Source organism: Lithobates pipiens, unplaced genomic scaffold (genome assembly GCF_037356315.1).
Source record: "Lithobates pipiens isolate NorthernLeopardFrog02 unplaced genomic scaffold, aLitPip1_a1.2 Scaffold_23, whole genome shotgun sequence".
Lineage (NCBI taxonomy): Eukaryota > Metazoa > Chordata > Amphibia > Anura > Ranidae > Lithobates > Lithobates pipiens.
This window is the reverse complement of record NW_027507785.1, coordinates 3807747-3828671: the sequence shown is the minus strand read 5'-3', so window position 1 is coordinate 3828671 and position 20925 is coordinate 3807747. Positions and strand designations below refer to the sequence as shown.

At 48.9% G+C, this 20925-nt stretch overlaps 1 protein-coding gene across 1 annotated transcript in view; it reads right to left on the bottom strand.

Moving 5' to 3' along the window:
• LOC143926817 (vomeronasal type-2 receptor 26-like) overlaps positions 1-20925 on the bottom strand; it is a 112288-nt gene that overhangs the window by 78395 nt on the left and 12968 nt on the right. Inside the window, exon 2 of the mRNA XM_077450858.1 lies at positions 11368-11589. Coding sequence (XP_077306984.1) covers positions 11368-11589 — 222 coding nt within the window. The remainder of the gene's footprint in view (positions 1-11367; positions 11590-20925) is intronic.

Sequence of the window (20925 nt, the reverse complement as noted above, 5' to 3'; positions counted from 1 at the left end):
GAGACCAATCTGCAAGATCCAGCTGGTTCTCCAAGAACAACCTCTCCTCCTTGACGAGCTCCAGGAGCTTAGGGGCTCCACGCCCTTCACTAGGCTGAGAAACAGCCACCTGGCCTGGGCTGACTGAAGCCATCAGCTCCCTCTCCTCCTCCACCACTCTGGAAGTCCTCAGAGATCAGAGCACGCAGCCAGCACACACAAGCTCCTACAACTGACTGCAAGCTCTATTTAAAACGAGCAAGATAGCTAGCTATATAGATGGATATAGCAGTGTATACTGGGTTCAGAGCACGCAGACAGCACGTACAATCTCCTACAACTGACTGCAAGCTCTATTTAAAATGAGCAAGATAGCTAGCTATATAGGTGGATATAGCGGTATATACTGGGTTCGGAGCACGCAGACAGCACGCACAATCTCCTACACCTGACTGCAAGCTCTATTTAAAAAAAGCAAGATAGTTAGCTATATAGGTGGCTATAGCAGTGTATACTGGGTTCAGAGCACGCAGACAGCATGCACAATCTCCTACAACTGACTGCAAGCTCTATTTAAAAAGAGCAAGATAGTTAGCTATATATAGGTGGATATAGCGGTGTATACTGGGTTCAGAGCACACAGACAGCACGCACAATCTCCTACCACTGACTGCAAGCTCTATTAAAAAAGAGAAATATAGCTAGCTATATAGGTGGATATAGCGGTGTATACTGAGTTCAGGGCACGCAGACAACAACCACTACAGAAGAGCAAGAACACAAAATCGGCCGATAACGATCGGTGTATACTGTGTTGAAGGTACACAGAACACCCACTAACTCCTACAGACGCCAACACACTACACAAGGCCACCACGCTGGCGGCCTTATATAGTATGGGACGTGTACTACACAGCCTGAGCTATGATTGGCCACAGGCATCCTGCCTGTGGCCAATCATGGCTCTCCTTACTGCCGGTGCTGTGATTGGCCAAGCATGCGGGGTCACAGTGCATGCTTGGCCAATCATGAGCCAGCAATGCACTGCGATGGCGCAGTGCATTGTGGGCCGTGAGCGCCACAGGAATTTGGCGCGAACGGTCCATAACGTTCGGAATTTGCCGAACGGGCGAACAGCCGAACACGAAGCTCATCCCTACCGGGCAGTGTCTATGCACAGGCAACATTTAGAACCAAGCTAAAGGCTTTTAAAAAGTTAAAACCTTTACTCACGGCAGTCTAGGTTCAAAATGCCAATCGTCTCCCTCATCGGAGCTGGTCTCAGTTGGTGAACCAGGCGAGGAATCTCCGGCGGGCCAATAGCTTCCCGCAGCAGCATCCACAGCTCCCTGTGGTCGTCATTTAAACACTTTCTCCAGATATCCGGTCTACGGGTGCAGGAGGCAGGCCTGCCTCTGCGGTGGCAGGGGTTGCTAAGCCACTCCTTCACTTTAGGCACTGGTGCTCCAGCAGCAGCTTTCTCCTGCAGGGTCATGTCCGCAACTTCTGTACAAGTCTCTGGAACCTCAGAAGGGGCAGAATCCCTTCTGGCATTCTGAGCGCCGAAAGACAACGCCGGGGCATATCCGATGGACTCCTCAATGGAGATACCCGTGGCCCAGTCATACTGGAAGGCCCGGGGTTGCACAATGAGTTGTTCAACTTTGAATATGTACTCACCGCACTTCCGACACCTGGGGAACGGCTGAGGGTTTGTGACCAAACCCATCACATCTTCCGTACAACATTCCAAGGGCCTCGACATCCCCGATGTTGCACAGAAAAAACTGCCCCTGCGGCAGCAACCGAATGCCCCTGTCTGTGATTACTGTGCCGGGCATCTGCACACTTGCTGGACCCCTCGCTGTCGACATCCTGGAACCTGGTGCTGGCTGCACGTGTGGAAGCCGATGCATCCCTTTTTTTTCTCTCCGAGCTCCGTTGAAAGAGACTCACTCCTTCCTTCCGTGACACCCACTCACACGGTGCCTTGTGTGGGGAAAAGATAAGCTCAGACTCCTCCCACTGGGCACTGGCTCCTGTGTACTTTTGTGGGCTTTTGATACAGGCTCCTCCCGTGCTTACGCACCTCAGTGAAAGTCTCTCCAAAATGGTGCTGATTTTTGTGGCGCAGTTCAAAAAACATTCTTCACCCTCTGTTCCAAGGCCCTGCGAGGTAACTGTAAATCCCAGACTGCGGGCCCCCACATGTAGTGGCCACAACCCTTTCTGGGCAGCCTTGACTGGTTGGGCTTACCAGATACCTTCTCTTGGCCTGCTCTTCCACATTTAGGGGTTTCCAAGGTTGATACCCAAAAACTTGAACACTGACATGGATAAAGTCCTTTAACAAAGGTTTTATTTTGTAGTAGAAACATCCAATAACACAGTCTCTCATGGGAACAGAGGGCACGGGTGAAGAACTCAGGCACCTTGAACTGCAGGTCAAGCAAAGTCTCTAATTCCACCCAAAGAGTAGCCACTCGCAGCTGGGTACTTCAAGGCTGAACAGATCTCTAGCCAGAGATCATGGCAGTCAGCACGTTGACTCAAAACTTGAAACAATCCTATGAACGTATGCAAGTTGTAACTAAAGGTGAGCAGGAACCTTTTTCCTCAGTACCTGGAATGTTTGCCGCCTCCTCAATGGTACTGGAAAAGTGTGGATTCGTCAATGTCCTTCCCAACTCAGTAACAAGGCACTTCTCAAGATGCCACTTGCCGGTCCTCCTCCAAAGAGTCCTCCCCCGGTCACTTCCACGAGCTGTGGTGCCTCTCCAAGCCGAGAGCACACCCGGACACCTTGAATCCTCCCTCAGTTACTGCACCTCGCACCAGCAGGGTCCGAGAATCGGGAACAGACGGATCCCTACCCCAGACCAGGCAGGTCTATCAGGGGCCTCACGGGGCTGCCCCAGTCCTGGAACCAGAACAGACCACATGGGCCTCACAAACTCCTCTCCTCAAACACGTGAGTGGTACCCGGTGTGGTCTTCTGCTGCTGTAGCCCACTTGCTTCAAGGTTGGATGTGTTGTGTGTTGGGAGATGGTATTCTGCATACCTTGGGTGTAGCGAGTGGTTATTTGAGTTACTGTTGTCTTTCTATCATCTGCAACCAGTCTGCCCATTCTCCTCTGACTTCAACAAGGCATTTTCCTCCACACAACTGATGCTCACTGGATATTTTCGCTTTTTCCCGCCATTCTATGTAAACCTGAGAGATGGTTGTGTGTGAAAATCCCAGAAATACTCAGACTAGCCCATCTCGCACCAACAACCATGCCACGTTCACTGCCATTCATTGGATATTTTCTCTTATTCGGACCATTCTCTGTAAACCCAACAGATGGTTGTGCGTGAAAATCCCAGTAGATCAGCAGTTTTTGATATACCCTGGCCAGCCCATCTGGCGTGAACAACCATGCCACATTGAAAGACACTTAAATCCCCTTTCTTCCCCATTCTGATGCTCAGTTTAAACTTCAGAAAGTCGTCTTTACCAAGTTTAGATGCCTAAATGCATTGAGTTGCTCCCATGTGATTGGTTGTTTGTGTATATAATTCTTTTATTTGATATACAGTATTTCTTGATCATACATCACGGGACACAGGAGCTTCATTACATAGTGGGTTATATAGGCACCTCTGGTGATTGGACACTGGTTGACCCAATTAAAGAGAATTCCTCCCCTATATAACCCCTCCCATCAGGGAGGCACCTCAGTTTTTTTCGCCAGTGTCTGGTGGACGGTCACGTAAAACTTAGCTCTATGTGGGTCCCAGCGAGGGCCGAAGGGCTACATCAAACCGGATCCATACCTCGGGCCGATATTTGACTCCCAAGATGGTATGGTACCCGGGCCTCGTCTGCCGAAGAAACGAGGTTCTGCCTGTAAGTCCTCTCCATTGGAAGACTGGGCTCTGGGACAACCAGACTTGGGGTACTGTTGACTCAGGGCGCCCGAAAGTTTCTGGCAGAGCTTTTTACATGCCCCAGGTAGGAGGATCTTTTCGTAAGAACCCCAGATACGCCTGAAGGTTGGCTAACAATACCCGCCGTGATGGGTGAAGGCTGGAATTGGTCTGAGATCAGCAATTCCTGCGGCGGGGACAGGTAAGGGAAGTCATCCTATATATTTTAATATATGAATGGATTTCTTCATTGTGAGTAGTTGTATGTCTTACCTGGTTTCCACCACTAGATGGAGTAAGAGCAGCCTGATGCACACTTACATGCCTTTCAAACAAACACGCTCAGTGAATGCCTGGTTCTCCAGCTACTCACGTCTCCCTTACAGTTCCTGCCACAAGTTAAGGTAAAAAAGGGGTCCCATGCAGGTCCAGGGGTTCCACGTTGCTCCCTTTGGGTTCTCCTTCCCCCCCCCGGATCCCGCGGTCCTCGTGCGCGCTCCCGGCGGTGTGGTTGCCAGCTGTGCACGTTTAGTGTGCTCAATGCTATGGTGCAGGCGCCAAACGGCCGTTTTAAAAAGCCCAGAGCGTCAGGGGACTGTAACGTGAAACACAGGAGCTGTGGGCTGTAAGCTTCCGTGGGAATTGGATCCAGGCAAAACCTTAAGACACCTACTCGGCATCAGGTTGTGCAGTTAAGCATATATTGATTTATTGTGAGACTTTAAGCACAAACAAACTGATTGCATTTGTACTAGTACCTCTGCTTTGTAGCTTAGGACTATGTCTCCTCGTAAGAGGGTTTCAGGGGCAGGTAATAAAAGCAATTACCATCCCCCTCTGCAAAAGTGAAGCCTGCATCTCAAGACGAGTCAGTGCCCCTTTCAGGCTTTGCAGCCTCTCCTAATGTCGCAGCCCCGGTATATGTCACTGAGGACTCCCTTAGGGCTACATTGGAGAGTTTTGAAGGGAGGATAATGAATTTTATTTCTGCCTCCCTAAAAGATAGCAAGAAAAGGGGTAGAGCCCCTCCCTCTGCTGAAATCCCTCTCTCGGACAGTTGTTCTGAAAATGAGGAGAGATCCCTATCTTTAGATAGGGATCATGAGCAGTCGGATGAGTCAGAGGAAGAGGAGTCAGTCCCCTCCTCCCAGGCACTCAGAAAGCAGGTGCAGTATTATACTGAGTTGGTGCGTACCACATTCAGAATGCCGGCTGCTGAAGTCGCTACATCCTCTGTCTCTTCCCTGGGAGTCAGGAAAGCCCCACAGACTGCTTGTTCCTTCCCAATTCATCCTTTAATGGGTGACTTGATGTATGAGGACTGGGGACATCCCGATAAACTGTTTACTCCTCCCAAGAGGTTTTCCATGTATTATCCCGTGGAGGAAAGTTTCACCAAGAAATGGGGGGCCCCATCTGTCGATGCGGCTATCTCTTGTGTGAATAAAAACCTAACTTGTCCTTGGACAATGCGCAGGTATTTAAGGATCCAGCTGACAAAGGGCTGGAAACCTTGTTAAAAGCCTCCTTTTCCATGGCCAGTGCTGTGGTGCAACCTACAGTCGCAGCCGTGGGGTTGTGTCAGTTCCTTAAGGAACAGGTTAAACAGATGTTTGAACTCCTTCCCAGTGAGGAAGTAGAGAAATATGCAGAGATGCCTCACATCTTACGTTTCATAATTGATGCGATTTTGGATTCTGTCCAACAAGCATCACGTTTATCCCTCATGTTGGTACACATGCGTAGGGCTCTATGGCTAAAAAATTGGGCTGCTGAAATGTCATGCAAGAAGAGTAAACGTCCTTCATTCAGGCGTACTCTTTCTCCCGAAGCATCAAGCTCTAAACAGTGGCGACGGCCTTCCCAGCCCTCCTCGGCTAGAAAGCCTCAGGGCCGAGCCCAGGGACAGAGAAAGACTTGGGGGCGGAAGCCTGCCAAGCAGACCTCCAAGACCTCCTTGTAAAGGGGCGCCCCCGCTCGGCCGAGTGGGGGGAAGGCTCCTGCAGTTTGCAGGCGCCTGGCGGGAGGAGATTCAGGACAAATGGGTGATCTCTTCAGTGTCTCTGGGCTACAGGCTAGAGTTTCAGGAGATTCCACCTTCTCGTTTTCTAAGGTCAAGGATCCCCAGGGATCCGATAAAGCAGAAATCGCTATTTCTGGCCTTAGATCAATTACTATCCCAGGGTGTGATAGTAGAAGTGAGCCCGAAAGATCAGGGTTCAGGTTTTTATTCGAATCTCTTCACCGTTCCAAAACGGAAGTGTCAGACCTATCTTGGATCTGAGAGACTTAAACCGGTTTCTACACATCCAGACCTTCCGGATGCAGTCAATACGCACTGTGGTCTCCTCCCTGCAAGGAGGAGAATTCATGGCATCAATAGATATCAAAGATGCATATCTCTATGTGCCAATATTTCCCGCACACCAGAGGTTTCTGAGGTTCGCGGTAGAGCAGCGCCATTTTCAATTTGTGGCCCTGCCGTGCGGCCTAGCCACGGCCCCCCGAGTCTTCACGAAGATTCTAGACCCTCTCTTAGCAATCTTAAGGGTTCAGGGCATAGCCGTCATGGCTTACCTAGACGACTTGCTTCTCGTAGAGAGAACTGCAACGTGCCTAAGTCGCAGCGTCACCAAAACGCTAGAACATCTGGGCCGCCTAGGTTGGATTATAAACCTAGAAAAGTCGTCTTTACAACCGACCACCAGGTTGGATTACCTGGGTCTGATTATCGACACCGCTCAAGGCAGGGTGTTCCTTCCAAGGCCAAAGGCCTTGGCCATTGGAGATCTGGTGCGCCTGATTCTGGGCAGAAGATCTTCCTCCATTCGGTTGTGCATGAGACTGTTGGGAAAGATGGTCGCCTCATTCGAGGCCGTCCCATTCGCCCAGTTCCACTCAAGGCCCCTGCAAAGATGCATCCTTGCGATTTGGAACAGGAAGCCCCGATCCCTGGATCTTCCTATGCGTTTATCCCCTCGGGCACGCAAAAGTCTTGTCTGGTGGTTACAGACCAAAAATTTGCTGAAAGGCAAAACTTTTCTTCCCCTCTCATGGAAGATTGTCACCACGGATGCCAGCCTGACAGGCTGGGGAGCCGTGTTGCAGGGAACATGTTCGCAGGGAAAATGGTCTGCGACCGAAAGTCTGCTACCCATAAATATCTTGGAGATTCGGGCAGTTTACATGGCACTCAGAGAGTGGTCTCACAGACTGCGAGGTTTCCCAGTTCGGATTCAGTCCGACAATGCCACAGTGGTGGCTTACATCAATCACCAGGGCGGTACCAGAAGTCTGGTGGCCCAAAAGGAGGTGAATCGCATACTTGTCCGGGCAGAAGAGCATGTTCCGTGCCTCTCTGCAGTCTTCATCCCAGGAGTGGAAAATTGGCAGGCGGATTATCTCAGCCGTCAGCAGTTGTGCCCAGGAGAATGGGCTCTGCACCCCGATGTGTTTCGAGACATATGTTACAAGTGGGGTACTCTAGACGTGGATCTGTTTGCGTCCAGATTCAACAGGAAACTGGACAACTTTGTGTCAAGGACAAGAGATGCGCTTGCTCAGGGGTCAGATGCTCTGACGGTTCCCTGGGATCAGTACAATCTGATCTATGCCTTCCCCCCGAACCCGCTGCTATCGTGGTTCCTGGGAAGGGTCAAGAGGGAGACGAAGTCGGTCCTTCTAGTGGCCTCGGTTTGGCCCAGGCGACCATGGTTCATAGAAATCATGAAGTTGGTAGTGGGCAGGCCATGGACCCTCCCTCTCCGGCCAGATCTGCTCTCACAGGGTCCAATTTACCATCCTGCTTTACGCAGTCTGAATTTGACGGTCTGGCTGCTGAGACCCACATTTTGAGAGGCCGTGGTCTTTCGGGGCCAGTCCTTTCCACTCTGGTCAATGCCAGAAAGCCGGCCTCCAGGCGTATCTATTACAAGATCTGGAGGACATATGTTTCCTGGTGTGAACCCAGGAGATGGCATCCTAGAAGGTATGTCATTAGCAGAATCTTGGCCTTTCTCCAATCAGGCCTTGAAATGAATTTGGCCATAAGCACCATCAAGGTGCAGATTTCGGCCCTATCGGTCTTTTTTCAAAGACCGCTTGCATCACATTCCCTAGTACGGGCTTTTATCCAGGGGGCTATGCGGCTAAAACCGCCAGTCAAACCTCCGGTATGCCCTTGGGATCTGAATTTGGTTCTCTCGGCCTTAGAAGCCCATCCATTTGAACCTCTGCATCTGGCTTCTTTAGCTCTCTTGACAAAGAAGCTGGTTTTCCTAGTAGCCATATCCACGGCTAGAAGGGTATCAGAATTGGCAGCTCTTTCCTGTAAAGAGCCCTATTTAATTATCCATAAGGACCGAGTGGTTATGCGTCCCAACAGGTCCTTTCTACCTAAGGTAGTTTCAGGTTTCCACCTGAATCAGGATATAATCCTACCATCCTTTTTTCCGAATCCTCAGTCCACAGAGGAAGAATCCTTACACACTTTAGATGTGGTTAGAGCAATCAGTCTTTATCTTCAAGCAACTGCTCAGATAAGGAAAACTGACTGTTTATTTATTTCTGCCAGAAGGCCCTAGAAGGGGTCAGGCAGCGTCAAGGTCCACTCTCTCAAGGTGGATCAGACAGGTTATTTCTCAGGCCTATGACTTAAAGGGGAAGATTCCTCCTTTCAGGTGAAAGCGCACTCTACTAGGGCTGTCAGTGCTTCTTGGGCAGTGCATCACCAGGCCTCCCTGGCTCAGATCTGTAAGGCTGCGACTTGGTCATCAGTCCACACATTCACCAGATTCCATCAGGTGGATGTCAGAGGGCAAGAGGATATCGCCTTCGGGCGCAGTGTACTGCAGGCTGCAGTTTAGGTCCTCAGGTCCCTGGCGGTCTATAATTATGATCTGTGTCTCCCTCCCCTCAACCTGAGCATTGCTATGGGACATTCCACTATGTAATGAAGCTCCTGTGTCCCGTGATGAATGATCAAGAAAATAGGATTTTTATATACAGCTTACCTGTAAAATCCTTTTCTTGAGAGTACATCACGGGACACAGGGCTCCCGCCCCTCTTGGGTTTTACGTGGTTGCTTATTGCTTTGCTACAAAACTGAGGTGCCTCCCTGATGGGAGGGGTTATATAGGGGAAGAATTCTCTTTAATTGGGTCAACCAGTGTCCAATCACCAGAGGTGCCTATATAACCCACTATGTAATGAAGCTCCTGTGTCCCGTGATATACTCTCAAGAAAAGGATTTTACAGGTAAGCTGTATATAAAAATCCTATTATTGTGTTCACTTTTCTATACCGTGTGCTGCAATAAAAATAATGATTTTGTTCAGTTGGATGTATTTATGGGTCCCCGATAGTTATCAATAGAGTCGCTTATATAAAAAAAAAAGTTTCTGCTTTCTTACATAGGATGATATCCGGGGTCACCATTTTAGAAGGTAGTATAGTTTGCTAAGTTCATAAACGTATTTGTCTCCAAAAATGACCCCATTCATGAACAGGTACATTGGCTAGTATCGGTGTAAAAAAGGGAGAAAGGCTGGTGCCATGGAAGTTGACATGCAGGTTTAAAAAGCCAATGCATTTTAGCCATCAGGCTTTAATCCTGATTAAATCCTGATGGCAGAAACACGTTGGCATTTTTGACTGTTGTTCACCTGCATTAATAAAACAATGTTTTAGCCAACTTCCATGGCACCAGCCTTCCTCCATTTTATTGCACGGATTGTGCATGGAGGTTTGCAGAGATTTCCCAGGCTGTGTGCCGTGTTCTTGAGGCTCACCAGCAGGGGCGGAAGGGACACATGCCCTGGGCGGTACCATTTGTTATAGGAGAGGGGGCACAGCCTGTAAGTAAAGTTCTGCCACGGCCGCCACCCTCACAGACAGTCAATCAGTGCCCAGCGGCACTGACAGATTGTGTGTGCCATGCCGAGTGCGCTCCGCCACTCCTGCATCCTCCATTCCCTCTGCTGGCTTCAAGTGTTGTGTTACTCCCCCTACGGAGGAGTCTCGTAGACTAGTCCCTGCCAGCAGCGTGACGTCACTCACGGCCAAGGGGGCAATGTGGGAGGACTCAGGAGCGCAGGGAGCTGTGACTAGGCGCGCTGTGACCTAGAGGAGCGAGGAGCTGCTGCCGCCCGCCTGGCTAGCTGAAAGGAAGCGAGAAGACTGCAGCCGACAGTGTGCTACTGGCTGCTACAGCCCGGCCCATAGGTACTTAGATGACAATGACAGACTTGCTGTTCACTTCACATAATACTCCTCTCCACTTTATGTGCATCTGTGCTAATGTCAAGTAAAGTTCAAGAAGATTCTCACATCTTTGCTGTGTTTTCTTTTTGTCATGTAATTTTTTAAATAAATCTTTATTTTTTTCAATTTGTATACCTTGTGTTGTGTCAATTAATATATTAAATACAAAATTATCACTGGATCTATATATCGGTATATTATATATTTATATATGTGTGTGTGTCTATGTTTCATGTTGATGTACCTGTTCCATTGACTAATACCGTATATACTCGAGTATAAGCCGAGATTTTCAGCCTCTTTTTTGAGGCTGAAAGTGCCCCCCTCGGCTTATACTCGAGTCATCGCTGTCTGCCCGCTCGATCAGCGTGTCGAGCAGACAGACAGCGGCCATTCTGATTCAAAAGCCGCGCCTCCGGCTCCCCCTTCGCCTGTGATAGGCGGAACACTGAATTTCCCAGCAGCCTGTGTTCCGCCTATCACGGACTTCGTATCATCCTCGTACTACGGACGAGGATGATACGACGTCTGTGATAGGCGGAACACAGGCTGCTGGGAAATTCAGTGTTCCGCCTATCACAGGCGAAGGCGGCGGCGCAGCTTTTGAATTTTACAATGGCCGCCGACGAACGAAGAGGGCACGGGACGGAGGCAAGGCACAGGACGGCACGGCACGGGACGGGACGGGACGGGACCGGAGGCAAGGCACGGCGGCGAGGCACGGCGGCGAGGCACGGCGGCGAGGCACGGAGGCAAGGAGGCTCGGCACGGGACGGAGGCTCGGGACAAAGGCTCAGGACACAGGTAGGCTGGACACACACACACACACACACACACACACACACACACACACACACACACACACGGATACACACACACACACAGGGATGGATGGATGGATGGAGACACACACACACAGGGATGGACGGACACACAGGGATGGACGGACACACAGGGATGGACGGACACACAGGGATGGACGGACACACACACAGGGATGGACAGGCATGTCTTACCCTCGGCTTATACACGAGTCAATAAGTTTGCCAGTTTTTTTGGGGGTAAATTGGGGGCCTCGGCTTATATTCGGGTCGGCCTATACTCGAGTATATACGGTATATCTTAAAACAAGAAGAAGAAATTCCTTATGAATCCAAAATATGAACATCCTCGGCAAATGATATGAAGAGAAAACAATCCAGTGATTCCTTACTTTGCCTTCTTTCCAGTAGACGGGGTCACTCGTATTGATAAATGTTTCAGGGACGTAATCTGGGCCTTTTATAATGGAAATTATTCTAGTCCAAGAAAATGAAGTATTAATATAATACCAATGGTGTAAAATAAGATCGGATGGAACTTCTCTTCTCTCATTAAAGTAGATTTCCTCACCGTGTGGGTTCTGGTAATAAAAATGTCTCACATATTTGTGCAGCTTTGAATGGAAGACATAAAGACACAGTTATACACAGTATATACAGATATAAGATAATAAAAAAAGACAGTCACTTCCAGCGCTAAGGCCCCTTTCACACTGTGGCGCTTTGCAGGCGCTACAGCGATAAAAATAGCGCCTGCAAAGCTCCCTGATACAGCCGCTGCTGGAGCGGTGCGCTTGCAGGACGTTAGGAAAACTCCTACAAACAGCATCTTTGGAGCGGTGAAGGAGCGGTGTATACACCGCTCCTTCACCGCTCCTGCCCATTAAAATCAATGGGGCAGCGCGGCTATACCGCCGGCAAAGTGCTGCTTCAGCGGCGCTTTGCAGGAGGTTTTAACCCTTTCTCGGCCTCTAGCGGGGGTTAAAACTGCCCTGCTAGCGGCTGAATAATGCTGCTAAAATGACGGTAAAGCGGAGCTAAAAATAGCACAGTTTTACCGCCGATGCTGCTCCCGCCCCAGTGTGAAAGGGGCCTAAGGGGTTTTCTAAATTGAAGGGCAACAGGGACATCAGTAGCTCAGGACTGGGTGGATGTTGCCTTCCTCAGATGGGGTGATCCAATAGATACTAAATGTAACGAAACGTTCCACAATCCGCTTGAGTACTTTTGTCATATACCACTTCCTCCCAGTCTGAATATAGATATCAGATATTCCAACCACCAACAACCACAAAAAAGGCAATACTCGTTTGGTTGCTGAAATTGAACTGTTTTATTGAAAAACACATGTACATAGGTAATATTCTAGAACAATCCCCCCTTTGCATTCCGGGCAGGGGTAGACTGTCCAATCAGCAGTGAGAGCTGTTGGAGGAATTCGCCCCCACCAATATCACAGCTAATCTACATACACTTCCCATAATATCCAAGGCAGACAGACACAATAGAACATTGAAATACTGCCACACCCCAAATGACCCAGCAAAGAGCACACAACAAAATGAGACAATATACAACAAGGGTCCTCAAACTACGGCCCTCCAGCTGTTGTGGAACTCCACATCCCATGAGGCATTGTAAAACTCTGACATTCACAGACATGACTAGGCATGATGGGAATTGTAGTTCCTGAACAACTGGAGGGCCAAAGTTTGAAGATCCCTGATATACAATATATATACATACAGTATATACTCAACATTCCAGTGTGGCTGTACAATGAGTCCGATTAGTACAGATCAGACTAGATTTCTCGGTCACCATGTGCCCCTATTAGAGACACAGGGTGATTTAGACATAGGAGGTGCATATGGGAGCTGAATCAAGGTTTTCATAACCACCCCAAGGGGTTCTGGGTTGCCATGGGCCCCCTGCGCAAATTCACTCCGTCACACTAAAAAGAGAAAAAAATGGAAGACTCGCACACCTAGTGCGTTACCAATGACATTTAATAAAAAAATTCATAAAAAGTGGGTACTCACAAACAGCAACTGGGGCTGTTTCAGGGGGCGCACCCCCTTCTTCAGAGCTGCACCCCCGAAAGACGTTTTACCCTGTAATGGTATATGGCACATGGTCTATTGCTGTGTGTTTTTATGGCACAATCCAGTTGCTGTTGGTGAGTACCCACTTTTTTATGAATTCTATTATTAAATGTCATTGGTGATGCACTAGGTGCACTTACCTTCCATTTTTTTTTATACAGATATAAGAGTTCTGAAATGAAAGATTGCATAAAAAAATACAAAAAAGTGATAGAGCTGGATTCAAGTTACTTGGAGGTCATTCTATAAATGTAAATTAGAATGACTGAATCAGGAGAATCCCATCCATCCAAGAGAAACAGAAGTATCTGGCAGCTGCACATGGAATACATGACCCATTTCTGCCGTGGCATCATGACCTATAGGTGATTACATTGTCATATTCCACATAACGAGCCCGTGGCTCTCCATTTTACCCTTTCATATTCTCACAACTCGGAGTCTGTGGGTCGTTCTTAACCCGGTGGTGCAGTGTGTCACTCTGACATACTGGATTTACAATCGTGGTAAACTTCCTATGACATAGGCTCTTTACCATGTGATCAGCTGTGTCCAATCACAGCTAATCACATCGTAACCAGGAAGTGCCGGTTATCGGCTTTTCCTCTATTCGCGCTGACAATGCGGATGACAAGGCCGGTATATTCACCATTTTAACAATCTGGATATGTATTGTTACTTTTTATTAGTGTAGTGCTGGCTCCTGACGAGCACACACTATGTGTTTTTCAAAGTTAATGTTCCTGAAACCACAGTTAGGTTTTTAGGGCTAATTATGTGAAATTATGGTCTCAGCATCAGTCTAGCTGGAACTGCACTGAGTTCTCCTTGGCAGCAGGTGTCGCTGTCACCGCCGGCAAGTGTAAGAATGCACTTTGGCTGGGTGTATTGGATACCCTTCTTTCTCTAGGAACCAGCCCAGTGGGAGTGTTTATCCTGCTGTGCATTCTGGGAGAAGGTATTTAAGGTACTGAGATCACGTGTTTCTGGGTTCTGGTCCTGTCCAGAAGATACCTTCTGTTTGTTTGGTCCTGGTCCTCCTGACCAGCCCTCATGGCCCTCCTGGCCTGGGGTGCGGATCCATGCAATTCCGAGTCTTGGGGCTGGATAGCCTGAGGCAAAGCAACTGCAAGGAGAGGCCTGAATGGATATCGGGGCCTAATCATCCAAAAGTGGTCCGGTGCCGTCTCATCTAAGGAGAGGCCCAGCAACTGGAGAAGCATCCAGGGGAAGACTCCTTGGAAGAGGGCCATGCACAAGGCTGGTTTCTCTGAAGGAGCCTGGAGGCTCAGGTGAAGGACACTAAATGGATCTACACTCATATGGTATCGCCGGATCGGCTGCAAGATACTGGTACCGTATGATAGCTCTCTAAAAATTTTCTGAGTCCCTCAGTTACATACAAGTCTGTGGCAGAGACTTTCATTTATCTAGCACCTCACCGGCTGCTAGGCCTAGTGAGAGGAGATCTATCCAGGACTGGTAAGAATCCAGCTGTGAAGCAGCTAATTCTGGATTCCTACAATAAGAGACTTTCTAATTTTGCAGGTCCAAAGTACCTGAACTTTTCCTCCTAACCCTCTACCCTACGTTGAGAGTCTGTTTTATCTTTTGAATAAATAACCCAAAAAAGGAAGATAAAATGTCAGTTTCTACATTTCCTTGTGTCATCTACCACGGGAACCCCTAGACAGAGATGAGGTGAAGAAGGTAACGGTAAGCCCAATAAAACCAGCATCTCCTTCGGGGGTCAGTGCTACATTGGTAAAATAATAAATTAACACATTTTAACCCGAACATAATGTTTTATTCTTACTTAAAATGCCACATATAAAGGCCTGCTTGTCTATAAACGATTGTGTATATTGGAGAAGAGGATCAGTGTCTGCAATAAGTCAGTACAGCCAGCCCTCCTGCTGAGAAGGTGCCCGGGTCCCCCTTTTGAATTGATGGCATATTTACTGGTCACAGTCGCAGCATGCCCCGGGCCTTGACGTCATAATGGGTGGGGTCACCATGTGACATCACCCGGTGACCACGCCCCATGCTTATATAAGTCATTGCACACGTCGCACATGGCATTACAGTGGGAGAGAGCGTTGTGTCAACATTGGAAGAAGAGAGAAGAGGGAAGAAGTACGGAGAAGATCCGGCCACCGCAAGTAAAAGAGCTGGAAGAAGATAGCGGAGAAGCCCAGCAGAAGAACCTGAGAGCGGGAGAAGAACCAGAGACCGGGAGAAGAGAGCAGAGGATTCAGAAGAGACCCCCAAAGTCGGAAGACCAATGGAGCTGCCTAATAAATTACTTTAAAAACCTGTCTAGTGTGTTTTTTATTGACACTTTTTCCCCAGGTGAATGGGTAGGGGTACTATGTACCACATACTCATTCACATAGGGTGGGGGGCTGGGATCTGGGGGCCCCCTTTTTAAAGCCCCCCTCCCACAGACCCTGACAACCAATGGCCAGGGTTGTCAGAAAGAGGCCCTTGTCCTCATCAACATGGGGACAAGGTGCTTTGGAGTGGGGGGCTGCAGGGCACCCCCTTCCCCAAAGCACCCACCCCCATGTTGAGGGCATGTAGCCTGGTACAGTTCAGGAGGGGGGGGGCACTCGCTCATCCCCTACCCCTTTCCTGACCGGCCAGGCTGTGTGCTCCGATAAGGGTCTGGTATGGATTTTGGGGAGACCCCCACACCGTTTTTTTGGAGTAGGGGGTTCACCTTAAAATCCATACCAGACGTAAGGGTCTGGTATGCTCTTGGAGGGGAACCCATGCAGGTTTTTTTTTTTTTACTCAAAAAAGTTTTTATTCATACATAACATAAACAGATACATAGCACAGTACATGGATAAACAAAAGCAGCTTCCATGACTTTGTGGTATATTGATAAAGTCTACATACAGTGATACATGGCTGATTAGGCAAGAACAAATAGAATACAGAATGTAATGAGCCTAAGAAGTCAGTAAACAGAGAAAACTAACATATGAACTACCAGCAGTTACATAAAGTCAAGAGGCTTTGGGTGAGTAGCAGTGCGTGTATATCAAACAATGAATATGGGAACCCCCCTCATCGGGTCCTCCCAGGGACCGACGAGGGTCGGGGGACTTGCCCCCCGGAGTATAAAGGAGTAAAAACATTAAGTGCCTCCTAGTATCTTTGGTACACAGAGGTGGGGGGCCTCGGTGTTGGGTAGTGTGCCAATGGGGTATGGTATACTTATGAGGGGTGTAAAGAAGGAGTAGAGAAAGGGTGAAAGTGGGGGGGGATACAGAAGGGAAGGGAGGGCCAAGAGGGGCCAAAGAGGGCTATGGGGGGGTTGGTGAAGAATCAGAGGGGGAGATGAGGGGGTAGGGGTGGGGTCGCTCCTCTCCCCAGCCCCGGCTCGTCATACAGTTAGTACCAGATTTCAACTCGGGTGATTAATGTGGAAAGCAAGACTTGTATCTGTCTGTGGACTTAAAGTGCGTCCAGCAGGCCCATGTGGCGGAGAATTTCTGCGTGCGGTCCTGAGAAATAGAAATCAGCTCTTCTATCTCTTCAATTTTAGCAACTCTTGTCAGCCAATCTCTGATAGTATGAATCTGGGAGGAACGCCAAAGCGCAGGGATGCACAGTCTCGCCGCATTGACCATGTGCATGGCCAGGGACTTGTGATACGTTCGTCTGGGCAAGGAGGTGTGGTGAAGGAGGTACTGACCAGCAGTGAAATCTAGTGTATAAGTAGTGACTTGCGATATTATGGAATGCACCTCTTTCCAGAATGGTTGGAGCTTAGCGCAATCCTACCATATGTGGAGCATAGAGCCTTCGTCATTGTTACATCTCCAGCAGACATTTGGGACTGAGGGGGAGAATTTATGAAGGTGGGAAGGGGTCCTGTACCATTTTGTGATTATTTTGTAGCCATTTTCTTGAATGGCGACGTTCATTGACCTTTTGTGTGCATACGTGGCGATGGCACTCCAGTCTTCCTCTGTGAACTGTATATGTAGATCTCTACCCCATGATGCTTTAGAGGACTCCGTCTGTGAGGAGCGTGTTTTGTCTTGTAGGATAGAGTAGAGTAGGGATATGAGGTGTCTTTGTGGCATGGCCTGGGTGTGAAGGGATTCGAATGGGGTAAGTCGTCTTGTCCAAACGTCTGTGTGGGACTTGGAAGTGAAGAAATGCACCAATTGTCTGTATGTCCAGAAAGGAAATTCCTCTGTGCGAGACATGGATTTAAGGGCGTCATAGGATCAAAGTCGTCCTCTATGAAAAAAGTGCTGTGCTAAGACATCAGGATGTGGCCATTCCCTCGAAAGGAATGTTGTCGATTCACCCGGAAGGAAATCTGGGTTTCCCCTCAGAGGTGTCAATGGGCCTAGGTATGAGGAGATCTGGTGAGAGGTTACTGCTTTCTTGAAGGCTAGCAGGGAAGTGTGGATGAGCGGGTGCGTCTTGACGGAGAAGGGCCAATGTGTCTGTACAAGCCAAGAGAGGGTGTGTAAGGGGTAAGTCGAGAAGGAACCCTCCAAGTCCACCCATATCTTACCCTTCCTATGGAATTTCCAGTCCAACAGTCTTCTTAAATGGCATGCTAAGTAATAATGATAGAGATCAGGTAGGGCTATGCCGCCATTTGTTTTAGGACAAGTCAGGCGAGAATATTTAATGTGTGGGGCATTCCCTTTCCAGATGAACGTGGAGCATAGCTTCTTGTATGTCAGGAAGAAGGATGGAGGGATATGAATTGGGATCGTCTGGAGGAGGTACAGAATGCGCGGAAGAACTATCATCTTAATTAGCGCAGAACGGCCAAACCAGGAGACATTAAGGGTGGACCAATTTTTCAAGTCCGTTTGGATTCTAGTTAGGGTTGTCAGAAAGTTGTGGGCATAGAGTTCAGTCAGGTCCTTGGTTATTTGAATGCCAAGATAAGTTATAGCATTTCTCTGCCATTGAAAGGGGAAGGACGTTTGGCAATGGGATACCTCCTGAGGGGGTAAGGAAATGTTAAGGGCGTGGGATTTGGAGTAATTGATTTTAAGATTGGGTAAAGAACCAAAGTCCTTAATGTCTTTTAAGAGGTTAGGCAAAGATGTCCGGGGCGACTGCAGAGATAGTAAAATATCATCCGCGAACGCGGCAATTTTGTATTCTGTGCGATTAATAATGACCCCTTGGATGTCTGTGTTGGTCCGTAATCTATTGAGAAAGGGTTCCAACGTCAGGACAAATATCAGAGGGGAGAGAGGGCAGCCCTGCCGGGTGCCGTTACGTATAGAGAAGGCGTTTGACAGGAGGCCGTTTGCCTTCACCCTTGCAGAAGGGTTGGTATATAGGGCATTAATATAGGCAAGCATACGGGAGGGGAGGCCAATGGTCCTCAGGACCTCCCGCATATAATCCCAGGCCACCCTGTCAAATGCCTTCTCCGCGTCCAGTGAAAGAAAGAATCCCTCAGTCCTATTCGTGGAAAGCCAGTGTTGAATATTTAGCGTTCGAATAGTGTTGTCCCTGGCCTCCCTCCCCGGGACAAACCCCACCTGGTCAGGGGAGACGAGGCCAGGGACAAGTGGTGAAAGTCTATTCGCAATCATCTTGGCATAGAGCTTAAGATCCACGTTCAGTAGAGAGATAGGCCTGTAATTAGAGACCTGGGATGGATCTTTCCCCTCTTTAGGGATAACGGCAATGTGGGCTGCCAGCATATCCCCTGCAGAGGTGGATGGGTCTGTAAGGGAATTCAGGGTTGTCAGGAGCCGGGGGAGAGAGCTTCGGAGAAGACCTTGTAGTAAGCAAGGGGAAAGCCGTCAGGACCCAGGCTTTTGCCTGGTTTCATTTGCTTTATAGCGAGGGACAATTCCTCGGGGGAGAGTGGGTGGTCCAAGGTCGCGGCCTGCTGTGGGGTAATTGATTTGGGACTATATTGGGTCAGGAATTCTCTAATGCGCGATAGGCGGTCAGGTGCGTCAGGGGGCCCTACGTTATTGTCCGGTAGATTATAGAGTGCAGAGTAGAAGTTTTCAAAGTGTGCCGCTATGTCTTCGTTTTTAGAAAGAAGTGAGCCCTGGCCGTCTCAAAGGGTGTGAATCAGGGATGGAGCCTTGGCCGTTTGAATCGTACGGGCCAATAGCCTCCCACTTTTATTACCGTGTTCATAGAACACTTTTTACTGGAGGACATATCTACGTCTAGTGCGTTTACCCAATTCATCCATTAAGGAGGACCGTGCGCACAGGAGGTCTTGTAAGGTAGCTTGCGAGGCCGAATGCTTATGTGCCGTTTCAAGTCTCTGGATTATGTTAATAAGGGACGTGATCCTGTCTTGGCGTTGTCTTTTGGCCTTCGCAGTCATAGAGATGAGCTCACCCCTCAAAACGCACTGATGTGCTTCCCAAATTTAGACGGGTGAGACGTCAGGGGAGATGTTTTCCTGGAAGTACAGGCGAATTTCGGCCTCTAATTTTTGAACGTTTGCCGGGTCTTTTAAAAGAGAGGGGTTCATCCGCCAGGTTTTGGTTACTTGTCTAGAGTCAGGGAAAGTGAGGGTCATGGTGATGGGATGGTGATCGGAGAGGAACATCGGCTCTATCGTGGCTCTGGAAAGGAGAGAGAGGTCAGTCTGAGAGAGGAAGAGGTAGTCTATTCTTGAATATTTCTGGTGTGGGTGGGAATAAAAGGTGTAGTCTTTGTCAGTCGGGAACAGGGTGCGCCATGTGTCGTGGAGAGTCAGACCCTGCAGTTGAATCTTAATCTGTCTCAAAGCGCGGTAGGGGAGTGCAGAAGTGCCCGTAGAGGAGTCTAGGATCGGGTTGAGTGGGACGTTAAAATCACCTCCCAAAATCAAAATTCCCTCCTTAAATGAGGACAGAAGGTCACATGTTTTTCTAAAGAAGGACACTTGGTGTTCATTCGGACAATAAATGTTGGCCACCGTAATAGGTCTGGAAGCGTACATGCCCTTAATAAAGACATATCTACCTTCTTGGTCATATAAGGAGTCAGTCAGTTGGAAGTCAGCAAACTTGGAAATAAGGATAGAGACCCCTTTTGTCTTGGAGGTTGGATTAGTGGAGTGAAGCGCTCGTTTGTATATATGGTTCGTCAGCTTAGGGATTGCGTCCGAGCGGAAATGTGTTTCCAGAAGCATGAGGAAGTGAGCCTTATGTTTGGAGAGGGCTGAAAGGAGTTGTGATCTCTTTTCTGGGAGGTTTAAGCCTTTCACATTGAGGGAGAGGCATTTTAGGGAGAGGTGCGTCCGAACGTCCGAATCCTTCTGCATTATATTGATATGAGAGATCCGGACAGCAGGGGCGCTAAAAGCGGTGATTATATGATAAAAGCGTTATATTTAGTAGGGGTCAGTCGCACGACCCGAGAGTGGGGGGACAGGGAGAGGAGCGACCCAGTTAGAAGAGGGGGGGAGGGGGAAAGGGAGATAGATAGGTGGGCAAGAGGGGGGGAAAAGAAGGGGGGGGGCAAATCAGAGAGAGGACAGAGAGGGGGGAGAGATAACAGCAGAAGGGGGAGAAAAGTAGGCAGGAATCCAAGCAGATCCCTGATAGAAATTACACCGGAGGCGGACGTAGGCGTGCCTATCCACCTAGTGGGAGAAAGCCGGACTGTCAGCTCAGGTCGTATGACCAGCTGTGTGGGGTCAGTAAGCCTGGGAATGAACCGGAGGAGTAGCACCAAGGAGAACGAGGAGAGCAAATTGATGCGACAGAGGAATGTATGCGACGTGCAGGGCGAAACCTAGGCACGCGCAGTGGTCAGGGGCTTGCTCAGGAGGGCAGGGTGCGAGGCACCACTTTCGGCTGTTGCCTATTATATTAGCTTAAGCAGGGGTAA